Source organism: Vombatus ursinus, unplaced genomic scaffold, assembly GCF_900497805.2.
Source record: "Vombatus ursinus unplaced genomic scaffold, bare-nosed wombat genome assembly UNPS02014848.1, whole genome shotgun sequence".
NCBI classification, from domain to species: domain Eukaryota; kingdom Metazoa; phylum Chordata; class Mammalia; order Diprotodontia; family Vombatidae; genus Vombatus; species Vombatus ursinus.
The window spans coordinates 3368959-3389826 of NW_020954626.1; the positions used below are offsets into that span (position 1 = coordinate 3368959).

Here is a 20868-nt window from a genome sequence, read left to right on the forward strand (position 1 = left end):
TTTTCTGCTTTTTTCTAATAATGGACCTAATATTGATATATACTGAAATTTACTTCAGTGAGAGGCGCAAAGCTGATAATACATGAGCTATCTTATGAATATCAATTTGTTTCATTCTGGAAGTTTTAAAACAAGGCACTACCATCCACTTTGAAAAGAGTTCTAAATTAGATTCATCAGAAACTTTGTAATGTGGTACAAAACCATATTGTGAAATATTTTTAAAAAATTTGCAGAAGGGCAGGATACCACATATTTACATATTGTCTCTTGTATTTTTATGTAATACACAGGTAATTTGGCTCTAATCACTCATGTTATATTTATACTCTGCATTGAGTAGCATTGAATTTGTAAGATTGCCTCATAAAGGCAGCCTCAAATTACTCACTACATGTAATCTATTCTCTAGCCAAATTGGACTACTCTGTCCCTGCAGAACATGCCTTGTGCTCTCCCACCCCAATGTGTTCCCTATGTCTGGAATATCTTCCCTGCTTTACCCGTGGAATTTCTATCCATCCTTTAAGCCCAACTCAAATATTACCTTTCCCCAACCTCATCCCTAATGACATTCTTCCTCAGGCCTCACATAATACTTTATTTTGAAACTCTCTAATGTACTTATGCAGTATTTATATTCTAAATATGTATGTTTATCTCTAATCCCCGTACTAGACTGAAAGTTCCATGAGGACAGTGACTATGTCTCATATGAACTTTGTTTCTTCCTTAGTACTCCGCACATAAATAAATGTTAATTGATAAATGTTAATTGAATCCTTGACTAAATGAAATTAAAATTCCTGGTGTAGCCTTGAAGGCCCATCACAGCATCACTATAAGCTATATGTAGGCTCCTACTATCTTATGCAAATTGGTCAACTTATGGTTACTTAAAATCCATTCTGTTATTACCATCTCCATACTTTGTTATTCTCCAAACCTGGAATATTCTTGCCTCCTTGGGCCACTCCAGCTCTATTCTCAAGTTATTAACATCCTACATATACTATAAGGTCCAGAACACCATACTCCCCACCACCTCCATGGTGAAGCCTTTCTGATTACCCTATTAAATAATTTCTTGCTCTGATGGATTCCTGTAGTCCTTATTCTTAGTATCATTTATATGGTAGTTATATCTGAATGGTTCTCAAACTTCTCGGTTTCAGGATAACTTTATGTACTCTTAAAAATTGCTGAAGACCCCAAAGATCTTTTATTTATATTGGTCATATCTATGAATATTTATTTTATTAAAAATTAAAACATAACATTTTAAAATTGTTAATTCATTTAAACAAGTCATTATATGTTAACATAACATTTTATTTGAAAATGTATTTTCCAAAACACAAAAAAATTAGCAAGAAGAGTAGCATTATTTTACATATTTTTAACAAATTTCTTTAGTGTTTGGCTTAATAGAAGACTCTCATATCTGCTCCTGTCATGATACGTTGTTTTGGTTGAAATATAGGAAGAAAATTCAACCCTCCCCCCACAATTTGATAAAGGGAGGCATTTTAATAGAAAAATAATGTTTTAATATTATTATGAAAATAGTTTTGGCTTTGTGGTCCCCCTGAAAGGGTCTTGGTGACCTTCAGGATCTGAGGACCATACTTTGAGAACTGCCATCATACACTGTCTTTTATCATATATATGTTATTTCATTTCTTAGATTGCATCTTTTTTACTTTTTATTTTTTGGTATCTCCTATAGAACCTTACCTTGTATATATTTTCATATGTATATATATAAATGAACTAATTAATGAGTAAAGTTATTCAGTTAATTGATTTTAAAATTTACTCCACATAGTTGAGCAGGTTTGTGTGTGTAGGTATGCTGGAAAGAATACTGGTCTTGAAAGTAGAAAAGGATGAATTTGAATACTAGCTCTGAACCTAGCTCTATTGGTTGTGATCATAGGCAAGATACAACTTCTCTGAGGCTCAATGTCTTCATCTGTAAAATGGGAATGATAATATTTACACTATTTACCTCATAAGGTTGTGATAAAGAAAGTGCTTTGTAAATTTTCAATCATTATATAAACATGAAATATAAACATTTTTAGATTTTCCTTTGTATTTTAATTCACATAGATTGATATATTTCTCATTTTGTGAACCCAGTGTTTTACTTTGGTTTTCTCATTGATCAGTCATGTGTGAGATTCTGATTTCTCCCCTTCCCCATCAAAGAGAAGGAGAAGGTATTCTTTGGGAGAAAGTAACTATATTGTGATAATGACATTTCTTTAGGTAAGGGAATAGTTTTCAGTTCCCCTGCTCGCCTCAGGTCTAACTTGGAAAAAACCCAGAAGCATCGGAAGCTCATTTCTCACTTAATTCTTAAGACCCCTGTGTCCTTGGTCAGAGAAGCCTTGTATTCGATGTGGGTGATAATGCTAATAACAGGAGCTAATATTTATATGCTATGTAGTTTATAAAACATATTCTTCACAATAACCCTGTGAGGCAAGTAGCTTGAGTCTGTGTATATGGACCTGGCCTTGGAGCTAGGAAGACCTGAGTTCAAGTTTTACATCTAACACAGTGTTGGGTGACCTTGGGAAAACATTTAACATCTCTGTAGCTTAAGTAACTCTCTAAGCCCATAAGTTGCAGAGATGATGCTGATCTACACTGATAGAGGGAGTTTCCTCATCTATTCAAGTGAAATCACTTAAGACCATTTTAAAGGAGAAGAACTGAGGCCAAAGAAGTTGTGACATGCCCAAAATCGCTCAGAAAATGTTAAGAGATGCGACTTGAATCCAGGCTTCCTGACTCCAAACTGAATGCTTAATCCACCATAAAGCACCATTTCAATTAAATTAAGAGAAATATAGAGTGAATTTATTGTTGTTGTTGGGGTAGATAGCTAAACCTGTGATGTCTTTTGTGTAAGGAATTCCCTCCAGTGTTAGAGATTAAGAGTTCATCCATAATTTATAGTCTTAAATTGTTTGGGTCATCGAAAAGTCAAGTGACTTACCTAGGGTCACACAGCCAGTAGTTAAGGGAAGCGGGACTTGAGTCTTGGTCTTCCTGACTCCAAGGCTAGCCTCTATCAACTATGACATCATACTTCTCATACAGTACATACAGACTTTTTGTTGTTTAGTCATTTTAGTTGTTTTCAATTCTATGACTCCATTTGGGGTTTTCTTGGCAAAAGATAGTATAGTGGCTTGCCATTTCCTTCTCCAATTCATTTTATATATGAGGAAACTGAGGTAAACAGGGTTAAGACTTGACCAGGGTCACACAGCTAGTAAATGTCTGAGGCTGGATTTCAACTCAGATCTTCCTGACTCCAGGCGTAGCGCTCTGTGAGAATGTATTCAGTGTATGGATTGGATGTGTTAGACCTATTTCTACCCCTCAACTCAATATCTTCTCCCTCTTCCACCCCCCAGGAAATGTCAGAAAGGGAAACCAAACATATTTCTAAATATACATGAGGAATCCATTGGTACATTCAATACACATATACAGTCAGGTTTGGACACTCTTAGGATAAATGACAAAATGGCACATGGGGCAATTTTAGCCATCATGCATTCCCTCTGCCAGGGCAAATAATGGGCTGAAGCATATGCTACCTTACCTTATGAATCAGTGACTGGCATTCACCCCTTGTACCAAGCTTATGACAGATATTTGCCCAACAACCGCTTTATCTCTCCATTAATTGCAAAAATAACAATTATTATTAAAAATCAATGTCTGGTTGGGCATCAGCACCCTGGCAAGAGTAAATGCTTAATAGATGCTCTATCTTTCTATCAGTGAATAAACAAAAGTTTGTGGGGTTGGTTCAGTAATTCACAAGTCTGAAATCGTATCATTTTTCAGCCATTAAAGCTTCTGATTCACGCTAAACATGACCTTGTATATGTGGGGCAGGCTGGCTGAATCAAGATCTATTTAGTTGCAACCTGAACCAAATTAATTGCATCTATTCTCCCTTTATGTATGAAACATATGTTACAGAGGCCTGCATCTTTAAACACAGAAATACCTGAAGTTTAAACACTTAGCAAGTAAACCTTCCTTTTAATTAGAGATGAGCTGGAAAAGTTTATTTGGTGAAATATTTTATTGACTAAAGTCTAACAGTTATAGTTAGTTACAGTTTTCATTCTTTCATATACAATATTTAAATTAGCTGAAATAAATTCATCATTTATAAAATAACACCAATTATTCTTTTTTAATGGAGCTATACTGTGGCATAGCCACATTCACTCTAGATTCCCAAAGACAACACAGGGAAATGTAAAATATACATTTGGTACATAACATCACGATTGTCATCTACAAATCTATTAAGAATAGTGAATGGAGAATGACCCAAACCTGAGTCCTTAGAGTGGCAAAGTAGAGGGTTGGAGTCAGAGGTCACCGGCTAATAGACAGTGATTAATTCCTTATGATGCTTTGCTTACTTTGGGAAAAGAAGTTTGGAAAGGAGGGGGAGAAGTCTCAGTTTCCACCTCATTGGGGAAATTTGTTAACCTTTCAGTAGAGGGATGAATGGAGCAGATTGATTTTTCAGCTGTACTCTTCATAAAATAAATACTCTAAAGTATATTTAGCTAACAAAAAAAAATTTGTGTTGCCTATTTTGGTTCAAAACCTTGGGTTTATTTAAAAGGGAATATATTTTAATGGAAAAAAGTGGCAAGAGCATAAAATAAAATTGATCTAATTTAAAGAAATATTCTCTTACATGAGCCAATGGTAAATTGAGATTGTCTCAACTTCATGATGCAACCAGAAATAGAAATATGTACATAGTAATCACTATATGTGATTGCTTTGTATTTGAATGGAAGACTCAAAAAATGTTATTTTACCTTGAAGTAGTTATAGTAATGGCAAATTCACTGTATTTTACTCCTCCTTCTCCTCCTACCACTACTACTACAGTAAATACAGGGACAAGAATTGGGAAATAGAAGGAGTCTTAGTGACAGAGTCTATTATTCTTAACCTAAGGTCCTAGTGCTTCTCTCTGCCATGGAAGCAACTTCTAGAACTTTGACTTTCAATTCAGTAATCTGAAAAAAAACTTGGTAGACCCAAAGATCTCTATTCCTACATTACAGAGCTGTATCCATCTTAATTTTGATCCAGGAAAATGAAATAAAAAACAAATGTCTTGGGAATTCCAGTAAAGACAAGCAAGGATTCCAAATGCATCAGCCACAGTTGACAGGTCTGGGAGAAATGTGGTGTAGAGTCAACAATTCAGTGAGACAAGGCTTTGCTAACAAAAAAATATGATGAAATGATATCAATTTGGGGAGACTCTATTCTATTTTTCAAATCGCATTCCAAAGTATACCAATATCAATTGATAAAGTGATCCCCAAATGTTTAAACTTCACTTAACTTTTGAGAAAAAAAGTTCTATTTCTTTCTCGTTTCATAACCTTGTGAGAAAGCCCAGTTTGAAACTGCTGGGGATCTCTATCATTTCCAGAGCATGTGGAGAAGGGATAAAGGGAAATGTGACTTGAAAGAGATATTTGGTATCCAACATCAGCTGACCTGTGTCCTCTCGGCTATTTAGTAGAGCCTGAAATGAGAGCCAAAGGAAAGAGGGTAATGTCAATAAACACTTTCATTCTTCTTTGCTGGATATCTAAAATTTCCAAAGGGAACACATAAATATATTTATTTCCAGTACTTCCTTCTCTGTTTTCATTAACTTTGATCCACTTGATGCTATTTTAGTCTAAGTTTTCACTCCTCAGGGGACTAATTAATTATACTGGTTTCTGACTTCTCACTATTAATGACAGCTCATATTTTCTTTCAAGAAAATCTCAGATTCATTAGTTAACACTAGAGATTTTAGTAAGGCCCTGTAATAGTTTGCAAAACACTTTCTTCACAACAATTTCCCTATAAGTAGGATAATAATTATCATTGCCATTTTACAGAGTAGGAAACTGACAATCAAGGTTAAATGATTTGTTCAAGGTTACATAGCTGCTAAATTGTAGAGCTCAAGTCCAAGTTTTCTGACTCTGAGTCTTTCCATAAAACAATATTGCCCCTTGTTATAATAAATAGAAATTGTCATAGCATAACGCTAAATTCAAATATGAAAAGACTTCAAATATTTTAAATCTTATTGAGCTAATCTCTCTATACATTTCCCCCAAATAATTGGAGGAAATGGGCAGAATCCTTCCCAATTCATTTAAGAAACACCATACTCACTTAAAAGAAAGATGCAACATTAAGCTCAGTAGTCACCAAATATGATGAAGACTCAAAAGGCAAACTTTTTTTTTAAATGTATTCAAATGCTTTGGATGCACACAAGAAAAGAGCTACAGGTAGGTATTTTCTTTCCCTTCCTTTACCCTTCCCACCCCTAGAACTGAAACAGCTTCAATGTGTTTTAGTACTTGGAAGTTTCCTCCTGTCTTCCCCTGACTCAGACAGCTTAGGGTCTGAGGTATTTCTTACTCCTTGTGACTCTGGACAAATCACTTCAACTCTTTGGGCCTCAGTAGCACCAGCTGTAAAATGAGTGGATTTGACTAACTGATCTCTAAGGCTCCTTCTAATGCTAATAGTCTAGAATCTATGATCTTCCCTACTCATCTCTTTTATTCACACATAATATCAACAGTAATGACACTTAGCAAGTATAGACTGGTGGCTAGAATTATGTATCAGAAGTTCACTGTCTTTCATCAACTGACAGAAAACGAATTCTCATGCTACAAATATAAACCTCAAAATATCCAAAATAACTCAACCAATAAACTATACAGGGACCGGACCATTATCAAAGACTAACCTATTGTCCACAATTACCTGGAGAGCATATTGTTCTGTAAAAATTTAATAATATTTTGAACACATACCACTAAATCAGATATTCAGTCTCCAAGCTACACTGAAATGAAAAGTTTCCAAAATAAGAAGACCTATTGGAAGAGATCAAAATTGTGTAGGAACAGGTATATACCCTCCCTGTTCTGTCTGCTACTGGAATTATATTGAGGATACTTTTAGTGATCCTATGAGCTTACATTTTTATACTTTTTTCTTTTTTAAATAAGTTTTTGTTTATGCTTTTTTATGTCACCAGTTTTCCCCAGTATCCCTCCTTCCCTCTCTTTTATATAACAAAAGAAAAATCGGCCCAACTGATACACTGAAAAAATCCAAAAATGGAGGTTATGTGCAAAACCTCTCACACCTTTGAGATGTGAGTTGGAGCAACCTTTAATATCTCTGCTTTTGAGTCATGCTTGTTCTTCATAATTTTGCAACATTCACTTTTGATGTGTGGGGGGGGGCGTCTTTCCATTTATATTTTTGTAGTCATTATGTATATTGCTTTCTTGGCTTGCTTACTTCACTCTGCCTCAGTTCACGTAGATGTTTCCATGCTTCTTTGTATTCACCACATTGGTCATTTCTTACAACACAGTAACAATATTCCATTACATCCACATATCACAATTTGTTTAGCCATTCCCCAATCAATGGGAATCTTGTTTCCAATTCTTTGCTATCAGAAAAAGTACTGCTATAAATATTTTGGTATATGTATATGTAGTCTTTATTAATGGCTTCCTTGGGGTGCAAGTCCTGTAATGGAATCTCTGGGTCAAAGGATACAGAGGTTCTAGCCACTTTATTTGCATAATTACAAATTATTTTCCAAAATGGTTTGGCCATTTTACAGTTTTATTAGTAAGTCTATCTTTCCACAATCCCCTCCCCTCAAATTTTATCATTTTTACTAATTTGTAAGGTGTGAGGCGAAACCTCATACTTGTTTTGATTTGCATTTCTCTTTATTAGTGATTTGGAAAATTCTTTCATATGGTTGTAAATATTTTGCAGTTCTTCTGAGAACTCTTTGAACTTTGAACACATCTAAATTTGAACACATTCCCAATAGGGAATGGCTATGGATTATGTGTTTGTTCATTGTTTCTATATTTTAGATACCATTAATGCAACAATATTTCCCCATTCTATCACTTCCTTTCTTATCTTTTTTTTTTTTGGTGAGGCAATTGGGGTTAAGTGACTTGCCCAGGGTCACACAGCAAGTGTCATGTGTCTGAGACTGGATTTGAACCGACGTCCTCCTGACTCCAAGGCCGGAGCTCTATCCACTGCACCACGTAGCTGCTCCTTTCTTTCTTCTCTTATGTGTATCAATCTTGTCTGTGTAGAAGCTTTTAGGTTTCATGTAATCAGTTATCTATTTTATCTTTTGCAATTGCCTCTATCCTTACAGCTTACTTACTCATAGCTGTGAAAGTTATATGATCTGTTCTTTTCTAATTTTTTATAGTATGATCTTTAATATTAAGATTACAGATCCATTTACAATGTATTGTAGGATCTGGTGTAAATGTTTGTCTAAGCCAGACTGTTTTCCAATTTCCCCAGTAGTTTTTAATCAAATAGGGACTTCTTTACTAAATAATTTGTTTCCCACTTTACTGAACAGAGTTTAGTCCCATTATTTCTGATTCTCTCTTCTCTGTTTGCTCCACTGATCTACTTCTCTCTTTTTAAACCAAAAATAAATGGTTCTGAGGATTGCCGCTTTATGATATAGGTTGAGTTCTAGAAAGTATCCCTTTGACAATTTAATATAATATTAGAAGTATAAACTGACTTTAGTAATATTGCCATTTTTGTTATTTTGGTATGGCCCAACCATAAGCACTGAATATTTCTCCAGCTAATTAGGGTGTTCTTTATTTCCTTAAGGGGCACTTTATAATTGAATCTATACAAGTCTTTTATGTATGTTGGTAGATTCATTCCTAGATACTCTATGCATTTTGTAGTTATTTGGAATAGGATTTTCTTTTCTATTGCTTCTTGGATTTTGTTATTTTTATGTGGAAATGCAGTTTATTTTTGAGGATTTGTTTTATAGCCTGCAACTTAGCTGAAACTATTGTCTTAATTAGTATCTTTGCTGATACTCCAGGATTTTCCAAGTATGTCACTGTCATCAGCAGATAAAGATAGGCTTATTTCTTCCTTACCTACTTTTATGCTTTTAATTCCTTTCTGTTGTCTTATTGCTGTCATTAATGTTTACAAAAATATATAAAATAATAGTAGGGAGAGTGGTCATCCTTCCTTTATTCTCATTTTTTTTTTGTGAAAGGTTCTAATGCAGAACCTTTACATATAATGCTTACTTTTGGTTTTAGATAGATGTTTTCTATATTAAAAAAAAAGTCTTCCTATGCCAATACTTTGTAGGATTTTTTTTTAGCATAAATTCCTGTTGTACTTTGTCAAAGACTTCTGCATCTATTGAGATAATCATGTGGTTTTAGATGTTTTGGTTTTTAGTATGATTAATTACATTGTTTTCCTAATGGTGAACCATCCAGGCATCCCTGGTATAAATCCAACTTGGTCATAATAAATGATTGCTTGGATAAATTGTGCAGTCTGGTTGATAGGTTTTTGTTTAAAAATTTTGAATTGATATTCATTAGTAATATTGATCTATAGTTTTTCTTCCATTTTTATCCTTTTCCGGTTTAAGGACTATATTTGTCTCAAGAGGATTCTGGTAGGGTGCTTTCTCAATTTTTGAAACAAATGGCTACTAATTGTTCTTTAAAAGTTTGACAGAATTCTCTTGTGAATCCTTCAGGACAAGGACTCTTTTTTTTTTTGTAGTTCCTTTACATCTTATTCTATTCAGTTTGGGTACTTTTATATTTTTGAAGACATTCCTCTATTATTTTTGTATTCTCAGTTTTGTTAGCATATACCTATTCGTGAGAGGTTCTGATTATTCTTTTTATTCTGGTTATGATTTTATCTTGTCCTTTTGTTGATTTGATTTTCTGCCTTTTTAATCAAATGGGCTAAAAGTTTAGAAATTTTATTAGTTTTATCATTTCTATGGGTGTTTTTGTTTTCAATTTATATTCTTTTCTACTTAGTTTAGGCTTATTTGTTGACTTTAAGACTTAAAAAATGCATATTCAGTTTATTAATCCTCTTTTTCTGTTCTGCTAACATATGTTTGTAGTGATATGATTTTTTTTCCTCAAGGAATTCTTTAGCTGCATCCCAGAAATTTGGGTATGTTGTCTCATCATAATTTTCTTCCACATATTGTTTCTATGATTTGTTCTTTGAATCACTTGTTATTTGGGATTTCATTGTTAAATGTCCATTTGGGTCTATGTCCTTTGTTAGTGTGGTCCCTGAACCATTGACTATTTTTATTGTATTGTAGTCTGTAAAGGATACATTTAGTCTTTCTGTCTTTTTATATTTGTTTGTAACATCCCTGTACCTTAATTCATGGGTCATTTTTTGGGGGTAAAACTTCCATTTGGTGATGTTCTTTTGCTGTCCCATTCATTCATTCATGAGGCAATTGGGATTAAGTGACTTGCCCAGAGTCACACAGCTAGGAAGTATTTATTATGTGTCTGAGGCCAAATTTGAACTCGGGTCCTCCTGACTCCAGGGCCGGTGCTCTATCCACTGTGCCACCTCGCTGCCCCTGCTGCATTTAGAAGACGCCATAAATCTTTTAGCATTAGTTTTTCCAGCAATTTTGTTTGCATTTTCTCTTTGTTAAACTCATCAAAAACAGAGAGGAAACATTGAAATCTCCTGTCACTATTGTGTTATTGTGTTTGTGTATCCTAGTTAATGTTTTTCCTTACAAATTTGGATATTAATGCATTTGGAGCATGTAAGTTTAGTATTGATATTGTTTTGTCGTCTGTTCCTTTCAGCATAATGTAGTTTCTTTTTTAAATTTTAATTTATGTTTTTGTTACATTTTAAGTTCTGAACTGTCTCCCTCCTCTCTTCCCACCTTGCACTGGAGAAGGCCATCATTTGACACAGATTTATAAATATGTGTAAAACCAGACTACGTGTATTTTTATTTTCCAATTCTTTCTTTGGAGGTGCATAGCATCTTCCTTTACAGGTCCTTTATAGTTGATTTGAGTATTTATAGTATTCCGAATAACTTGGTTGTTCACAATTATTCTTCAAACAATACTGCTGTTACTATATACGATGTTCTCTTGGTTCTGCTCACTTCATTTTTCATTATTTCATACAAGCCTTTCCATATTTTTCCAAAATCAACTAGATCATCATTCTTATAACACAGTAGTATTCCATCACAATCATATACCACAACTTGTTTAGCCATTCCCCAATTGATGGGCATTTCCTCAATTTCCAGTTCTTTGCCACCACAAAGAGAGCTGCTATAAATATTTTAGAAGATACGGGTTCTTTTTCCTTTTTCCTGATCACCTTAGGAAACGGACCTAATAGTGGTATTACTAGGTCAATGGGTATATACAGTTTTATAACTCTCTGCTCACTTCATTTTTCATTATTTCATGCAAGTCTTTCCATATTTTTCCAAAATCAACTAGATCATCATTCTTATAACACAGTAGTATTCCATCACAATCATATACCACAACTTGTTTAGCTATTCCTCAAATGATGGGCATCCCCTCAATTTCCAGTTTTTTTTTTGTGCCACCACAAAAAGGGCTGCTATAAATATTTAAGAACATATAGGTTCATCTCCTCTTTCCCTGATCATCTTGGGAAATGGACCCAATAGTGGTATTGCAGAGTCCAAGTTTTATAACTCTTTGGACCTAATTCCAGTTTGCTCTCCAATATGATTGAATCAAAGTTCACAGATCTACCAAAAATGTATTAATGTCCCAATTTTTTCCATATCCCCTCCAATATTTGTCATTTTCTCCTTCTTTCATTTTAGCCAATCTGATAGGTTTGCAATGATATCTCAAAGTTGTTTTAATTTGCATTTCTCTAATCAATAATGTTTTAGAGCATTTTTTCATATGACTATTTATAGGTTTTATTTCTTCATTGAAAAACTGCCTGTTCATATCCTTTGACCATTTACCAATTGAATAATGATTCATATTTTTATGCATTTGACAAAATTCTCTATATATTTGAGATGTGAGACCTTTATCTGAGAAACTGTCTATAAAATTTCCCCTCCACAATTTTCTGCTTTCCTTCTAATCATGTCTACATTGGTTTTAGTTGTATAAAAACCTTTTAATTCAATGTAATCAAAATTACCCATTTTACATCTCACAATGCTCTTTGTCTCTTGTTTATTCGTAAATTCTTCTCTTCTCCATAAATCTGATAGGCAATGTGTCCTATGTTCTAGTTTTCTTATATGTTATGTATTCATTTTGACTTTATCTTGATAAATGATACAAAATATTGATCTATACCCAATTTCTGCCAGACTGCTTTCCAGTTTTCCCAACAATTTTTTTACCAAATAGTGAATTCTTATTCCCCAAAGCTTAAATATTTACATTTCTCAAACACAAGGTTCCTATAATAATTTAATATTGTGTATTGTATGTCTACTCTGTTCCCCTGATCCACCTTTTTTTGCCAGTATCAGATAGTTTTGATAATTACTGCCAAACCTTCTTCTCATTAATGCCTTTGATATTCTTATCCTTTTGTTCTTCTAAATGAATTTTATTATTTTTTCTAGCTCAATAAAATATTTTTTGGTAGTTTAATTGGGATGGCATTGAAAAAGTAGATTAGGTACAATTGTCATTTTTATTGTACTGGCTCTGCCCACCCATGAACAATTAATATTTTCCAATTATTTAAATCTGACTTTATTTGTATAAAAAGTGTTTTATAATTTTATTCATGTAGTTCCTTAGTTTGTCTGGGCAGATATGCTCTCAGGTATTTTATACAGACTACAGTAATTTTAAAGGGGGGTATTTCTTACTATCTCTTCTTATAGTGTTTTATTGGTGATATATAGAAATGCTGATGAATTATGTGGGCACATAATTTAGTGTCTTCATTTTGTGTATGTTTTGAATGTTTATTTTTGCTTTATCTGATAGCAACTCTTGTTTTTCTGAATTCACTTGTTGAATAGTACATTTTCCCTAGCTCCTCATTTTTACTGTGTGTCTGTGTTTTTAAAATGTATTTCTTGGGAGCAACAGATTATGGGATATTGGTTTCTTATTCCATCTATGACTTTTTTCATTTTATTGGATTGTTTAATCCTTTCATTTGTAAACTTATGACAATGAGATTTAGGTGTTGCTTACCCAAGTTACAGTCCCCCCCCCCCCATTGTAAACACAGGAGTATGCCTCTCTAGTTTTTGTAGCTTAACTTTTTTAAAAAAAGGTGGCTCTATTCCTAGTGGCTCTCTTCCCCTGAACTTTAAGTCCCCTCTCCCTCCCCACTTGCCTGGTTTGGGAGTTTTGCTTATTAGTTTCTTTTTCTTTTTCTTCTTCTTCTTCTTTTTTTGACTAGGCAATGGAGTTAAGTGACTTGCCCAGGGTCACAAGGCTAGTAAGTGTTGTATGTCTGAGGCTGGATTTGAACTCAGGTCCTCCTGAATCCAGGGCCGGTGCTCTATCCACTGCAGCACTTAGCTGCCCCTAGTTTCTTTTTCTTTCTGGCTCTTATCTGGTTATGTAATTCTTCCCTTTTTTTCTCAGTTAAACAATCAAACAAATCCCCCTTCCTCTCCTCCCCTTCAACTTTTGTTCATTAGTTTTAAATTTTCATTTTCTATACTTTTTCTAAAAAGGATTTTCTTTTTCTCATTCTCTTCATTATTTATCTTCCATTTCTGTTGATTCTTTGTCATTATACTTTGGTCCTTATTTATTCTCTGTATTTGTAATGAATTAAACTTTTGAGGTCCCTATTTTGGGTTCTCTCTTCTAAACAGTTTTTGTTATTGCCTTACAGATATTGGCCCCCTGGTACCTTTTTCCCCCCTGTGGTGCCTGACTCTTCAGGTGCTAGAGAGGATATTGCCCTAGGATAGGATTATTCCTACCCGTCTGATTGTGAAGTTCATTATTAACCCTTGCCTCTTGGAGATCTTCTCCTGAGGCAGTATATGTGGTCTTCCTAAGAAGCAAATCTCTGTAGATCATTCCCATTCTTCCTTTAATTCCTCATCTTCCTTTATAGAATATCTCACTTTTCCCATAGGAGCATACATACGTACTACTGAAATAAGAACACCCTTTCCCCCATTTCAATCCCTCCTTTTGTCTCCTTGAGCATTCTTCTTCCTTTTCTCTTCTCCCTTTTCAATGTACCCTCCTATGATTTTTTCCCCACAAAAACATTGATTCACCTGTCAACAGGGTACTTGAGGGCTAGTCCATGATGTTTCAGGCCTCCTTTTCCATCCTCACTTCTATTTGACTTCTACTTTCACCTTTGTCTTATCATGCATATTTAAAAAGGAGTTTCTTAATGGTTTCTCTTTTGTTCTGTTGTTTTCCTTGGTTGCTGTATGTGTTTATCCTTCTTGTATTTCTGTTGTCTGAGATGTCTGAGAAACAAATCACCTCTTCAGCTATGGTTTTATTCCTAAGGATATTTTGAGTGCATTTTTATTATTGAACATTCATCTTCTTTTTTTCCCATTTATGGTTAGGCTCAGATTTTCAGGGTAAGTTACCTTAGGCTGCATCTTGAATTCCATTGCCCTTCAGAATACATTATTCCATCCCCTCCTGCATTTTCTGGTGGATGCAGAATAGTCTTGTGCTTGTGTAACTTGAATTTCATTTCCTTTATATTTGAAGGTCTTTCTTCTGGTCCCTTGCACAATTTGTTGTTTCCCAGTGGAATTATTAAATTTAACCACTAAGTATCTTGGAGTTTACAGCCTCAGGCTGGCTGGTTTGTTTACTTTTTCTTAGAAGCAATCTGTGGGTTCTGTTGTTTGGCATTTTGTTCTTTGTGTTCAGAAATTCTGGGCAGTTTTCTTGTATTATGGCATTCAGATTTTTTTTTAATTTGTGTTCTGGGCATAAACTTACATTCTAATACTTTTATTTAACTACAGAAACCTAGTTATCTTATCCATCTGTACAATGGTCTATAAACATTACACATAAAAGAAAAATAGCAGGATGTCAACTTGTCCCATGATCATTTCTGTCTGAACTGATCAGAAAAGATGAGAGCACGATGATAATAGCTCATATTTACATAGTGCTTTGTGCTTTACATGTGTTAATCTCATTTGATATTCATGACAACCCTGTGAAGTCAGTGCTATTGCTACTCCCACTTTACAGATTAAGAATCTGGGACTTGAAAAGTTATCTGCCCAGGGTTATACAATTGCTAAGTGTGTGAGCCCAATTAACCTAGATCTTCCTGACTTCAAGTCTAGGATTCTCTCCCCTATACTACACTATGGAATATAGCTTAATCTTAGACTTTTAAAATATTGTTTAAATTATTTCTCTTACAATTCATTTCAAGAAGTAATACTTTTTTTTTTTTAAAGCTACTTATGAACCTTACCTGTACTTTGCGGACAAAGGATGGAGTCACTCTTTTCTCGAAGTCATCTATAGGTGTGTATGAATTAAGGATCTTTATGATCTGAAAACATCACAAAATGATAATAAACCATGAAAAAGGTACATCCTTGTCCAAATAATGGTTCAGGTGGCTTGTAAGTCACATTAGATTCTTTTTTTTTTTTAACAATACAGTTCAATAAGATACTACTATCTGATCTTCACCTCACCTTCTAAGAAAGGAGAAAATAAAATTGTGGAGGGAACAAATAGAAATTCAGTCATAGGGATCTGAAAATATTTTCTTACAAAGAAATATCAGTAATAAGGGAGAATCTGGTTGGGCTGTTGCCCCTGGGAATAATACAGAAATACAGTTAACAGTGCCTAGGGAAAGGAATAAGTCTAGTTACCTGTACAGCAGATAGTGAAGTACAACGATCATATATTTCTTTGGCATCAGTGTCTGTGATCTTTTTGACCTGGAGCAACCAGGCAGCCTGAGAAAGGGGTTCCAGAGTTTCCTTAGCTGTGCTGTTCTGCAAATTCTTATCTTTAAGCCATTCTTCTAAGTAGCTGATGTTGCACCTGGAGCAAAATTAGAAATGAACATAAATTTGGCATATTCTTTTTTTTTTTTAACAACCCTTTTGAAGAGGCAGTCACATCTATCAGCACTTCCTGGGTATGAGTCAGGGATCACTGGGACCATGTCAAAATTCATATGTGATCCTCATGACCACAGTAGGGCAGGGGAATGGTAGAACCCAAGGAGTTGGGAAATATTCTTAAGGGGGAAGAATAGTTGTTGCAAATTATTTGTAAGTTAGAGAAGAGGAAAAAAGGAAAAGATTGAACAAAATTACATATAAAAAATTAAAATGGGGTAAATAGAGAAAACTAAAAGGTTGGACTGAGGTTAAGAGTTCACTCACTCAGACATTTGCTAGTTAAATGTATAATCATAATTAAGTTATTTAACCTTTCAGATCCTCAGTTTATAAAATATATATCTATAAAAAGAATGATAGCGTTTTCACACTCTTTTATCTCACAAGGCTGTGAGCAAAGAATTTTGCGAATCTTAAAATGTTGTATGGACACCACGCCTCCTTGCCCGATTCCCCCCCACCTAAGAGCCTTAATCCACTCAACTTTCAACTCTGTCCTGGGGTTAAACTGTTTTGATTGACGAGCTAGTACAAACTCCTTTAATCCACTAAATCATTCTTCATGTCTATGCACCCTGGGCATCTTGCCTATCTGCCCTGGTCTTTGCACTTTCCATTTCTAAAACATGGACTCCTTATCTCACAGAATCACAGGTTAGAACTCAGAAGGACCTTAGAGACAATCTATCTTAACTATTAATATTATTAATATTAACTATATTGAAGCCAATCACTAAGCATTAAATGCCTACCATATACTAGGCACTGTGTATACAAATATAAAGAGTGAAATAATCTCTACCCAAAAGGAGTTTACACTAATTCTCTTTGTAACTTGGGATAAATTATCCCTTCTCAGTGCCTTATTGTCTCTAGCTACAAAATAGAGATAACAGTGCCAAGCCTATGTATCTTATGGGAGTCACAGTAAGTGACTGAAAGCATCTTTAAAAAAGTATTTAGCTCCTTAGAGGAGAGGGCTATGTAAATGTTTCTTCTTTGGTTCCTACTTCTATTTGGATGGGGTTTTGTGACAGATATTAGAAATAAACCTCTGGGATCAGAAGTTCTTTGAGTCTTGCAGCCTAAAAGCAAGTTCAGTAGGAGCTGGAATTGTGTGAGCCTATCTCTTGCATTACACCTCAACACCATGTTGGAAGGCCCATCAGTAGATTGAGAGTTTATTAAAACTATGACCCATTCAGATGTTGGGTTCACTTAAACAGGTTGGATCACATCAGAGCACTCTAGGACATCTGCTTGGGAGTTCTGGGGGAAAGTAAATAGCAATAAACAGTCTGTCACTTGTGAAAAGTAGGCATTCTGCCTAGTGGCAGAACAGATGTTATCTGTAAAGATATTTCAATGTTGGGCAGCTAGGTGGCGCAGTGGATAGAGCACCAGCCCTGAAGTCAGGAGGACCTGAATTCAGATCTGACCTCAGACCAAACACTTGACATGTACTAGCTGTGTGACTTTGGGCAAGTCACTTAACCCCAACTGCCTCACAAAAAAAGGGATATTTCAATGTTGGCTTTAATTTTAATGATCTCAAATGGACAGTTTCAATGCTTCTGTAGCCCCTTGCATCTAATAATAATAAGGAAATCTGTTTGTCCTTAAAAGCAATGACTTTCCATTATCTATAGGATGATGTTCCATTTCCTGAGTCTGGTACTCAAAGCCTTCCTTAAATCTGCCCTGAGTTTATCTTTCCAATCTTATTTCCTACTATTTTCCCCAATTCAAAACTTTATACTGGTCACTGTCCAGTAGCACATACTTGGGCCTTTCTTTGTTTAGCCCATTATCCCATTTGGAATATCTTCCCTGATCTTCTTTCCACTAGACTAAATTCTGTCTGCCCTTAAAGGTTCAATTCAATTCCCACCTGTTCCTGACCATCCCAGTTTATAGTGATCTCTTTCTTTCTTAAACTCTTCTAAGAGCTTATTGCCATTTCTTCATCAAGATGGCAAATTTCTCAAAGGCAAGGAGTTATGTCTCACACTTCTTTATATCTCCTTTAGTGCTATTCACAGAGTAGGTGCTGAATATTAATAATGGGATAATGGAACCCCCAAAAGGCAAAATGAAAAAAGTTGAAATTCTTGGGTTTTGGGGTCTATAGGGTTTGTTAAGGCAATGTCCCTGGCATAAGAGTCTGATGTCAATATGAGAAAGTTAATATCTTCTAAGGTGTTCTATACCATCTTTCACAGAATAAACAGGATGGGACTCATGTCCAGTATAATGAATGAAAAAGGGTTACATATGGTGTGTACCCTGCTTTAAAAAGTTTTTCCTAACCCCCCCCTCAATCGTTTCTCTCTCCAGACAGCCACAGCTTGCTAAGAGGCTTACTAGCTTTACCTTATCTGCATTCCTTTCCTACAAGAGCACATGTCCTTGCGAAGGAAGAGACTATTCAAGGTGACAGCTCCTATCAGAAAGAAAAGCTGCTTTACAGCCTGCTTTAGAAGCTCTTGGTCCAGCCCATTCTGACACATGGTAGTATAAAAATAGCTGAGCTGCTGCAGGATGGAGGTCATGGTGTAGGCATCTGTGTCATCAATGCTGGAGGACCGCTTACGGAATCCTGTTGGTTTTAAGCCAGAAATTCCCTGAAGGCTTTCATATTCCAACATTCCTGGTACTGAAGAAAAACATGAAAAGAAACATGGAAAACATTTCTCACACCCATAAGGAGACACTAGAAGGTTATTTTTTATGGCTTCATTTGTAGAGAATATACATTTCATTTTTAGGAGTCTAAACATTGGAAAATAATTGTGATAGTAACTTTTTATTGACACACCTGTGTGTGTCATTTGCACTCAGTACAACATAAGTTTCTTGAGGGCAAGGGCAATCTTATTTTTGTCTGTAAATCCCAGAACCAAGCATGGTGTCTGGCACATAGTGGCCACATAATAAATACCTGTTGGATTTAACTGAATTGCATGGCACTAGCACCACAGACAAAAGGAGCTAGGTATGAGAGTTGAAGAGGTGCATAATTAGATGGATGCATATATGTGTTTGCAGAGGCTTCAACAAAGAATTTAATTAAATCAGATAAAATGGATAGATACTGGAAAGATGATGGTATAATTATACCAAGTGGATTCATAACTGGTAGACCATCCAGACTCAAACTGTGGTCATTAATAGGTTCCCATCAACATGGAGGGACACTTCTCATGTCCAAGGCTATGTCTTCAGCCCAGTGCTAGTTGATTATCTTTATCAGTGACTTAGATGATGCCATAGAAGACACAATGTTAAATGGAATAGTCAAAACACTGGATGACAGGATCCAAAAAGATTCTTCAAGAAGACAAATCTAAAAAGATGAAATTTAATAGGGATGTCTTATACTTTTGATTCACAAGTATAATACTGGGGAAGTACAGCTAGATAGCAGTTTGTGTGAAAATGATCTGGGGATTTTAGTGGACTACAAACTGAACAAGTCAACAATCATATGGCAGCCTAAATAATAGAATGGTGAAGAACCTTGAGAACATGCCATATAAGCAATGATGGAAGGAACTGGGGATGTTTAGCCTAAAGAGAAAATGATTTTTTTTTCCAGCGGTGGGAGTAGGGAATAGGCAGTGAGCAGAGACATAATATTCTTTAAGTGTTGGAATGACTATGGGAAAGGGAAAGACCTGTTCTCGTTGTCTTCAGAAGGTAAAACTAGGTGGAATAGGTAGAAACTGGAGAGAAGCAGATTTTGGCTTGATGTACAGAAAACAACTCATTAACAATTAGAGCTATCCACATGTGGAATGGGCTGCTTTTGGGGAAAGGGATTCTCTCTCTATAGATGTCTTTAAGAAAAAGCTGAATGACTACTTCTAAGTGATATTGTAGAGAGCATTCTTAGTCAGGTATGGATTAGACTTATAGAGCCTCTGAGATTCCTTGGATCTATGATGTAAGACTTGGGATATCTTCTTTCATCTTCCTGAGAAGGGAAGAGGAAAATCTTTTCATGGAAACAGTCTACTCCTGGCATGTAACTATTAAAATCAAAGAGTAGGGGAAGAAATATTGTAAATTAGACAAAGTACATCAGGATTTTAAGAACAGAGAAAAAGCCATGCAAAAAGTGGAAGTTCTTTTCTTAAAAGGCATACAATATCAATAGTAATGAGACCTCATTTATGGACTATGAGGTCACTATAAATAAAGAATAAAAAAGAACATATATAGATTAAAATAAACTTCTCCACTGTTAAATTATGTCACTTAATCATAATATTTAGCTATACCCAAATATCATCTATGTTGTCACATTTCAGCTGATTATCCAGTCCTTTCTTACCTATCATTGGTTGAAGATTATTCTCCATTACAATAATGAATTGATGATATATCCGTATTGCCACATCACTGAGAATCTGTCTATACTCTGAAAGGTCAAAATTCATCAAACAATTCTTATTTTGCCGTGGAGTGTTATATTTCATAAATTCCTGAAAGTCAATTATGAGAATATAAACATTAGAAGATCATTTGCTCTGGTATTATAATAGACATTATTAAGTCCATGCAGATAATGGATATATTTATTCACTACCTTGATCATGAACTTCTATTATGACCCTTCTTTATATTTTTAGGTACTGTAGGTTCACAATCTGTCTCTCACCACATCCCTCATTGAGAAAGCAAAAAAAAAATCCCATATTTCTGTTTATAAAAATATATAGTCAAGCAAAATAAATGACTGCATTGGCCATGTGGAAAAAAAAAAAGTCTTCTGAGTC

General features: G+C 34.9%; 1 protein-coding gene across 2 annotated transcripts in view; it reads right to left on the bottom strand.

Annotated features, from left to right (window-relative positions):
* Nucleotides 1–4203: 4203 nt before the first annotated feature.
* MYO5C (myosin VC) overlaps nucleotides 4204–20868 on the bottom strand; it is a 145943-nt gene continuing 129278 nt past the window's right edge. For both annotated transcript variants that reach the window (XM_027840855.1, XM_027840856.1), the window contains exons 37-41: nucleotides 20424–20574; nucleotides 18461–18743; nucleotides 15830–16004; nucleotides 15418–15498; nucleotides 4204–5602 (exon numbers count right to left, since the gene is read on the bottom strand). In XM_027840855.1, the coding sequence (XP_027696656.1) occupies nucleotides 5450–5602; nucleotides 15418–15498; nucleotides 15830–16004; nucleotides 18461–18743; nucleotides 20424–20574 (843 nt within the window). In that variant the 3' untranslated portion in view covers nucleotides 4204–5449. The remainder of the gene's footprint in view (nucleotides 5603–15417; nucleotides 15499–15829; nucleotides 16005–18460; nucleotides 18744–20423; nucleotides 20575–20868) is intronic.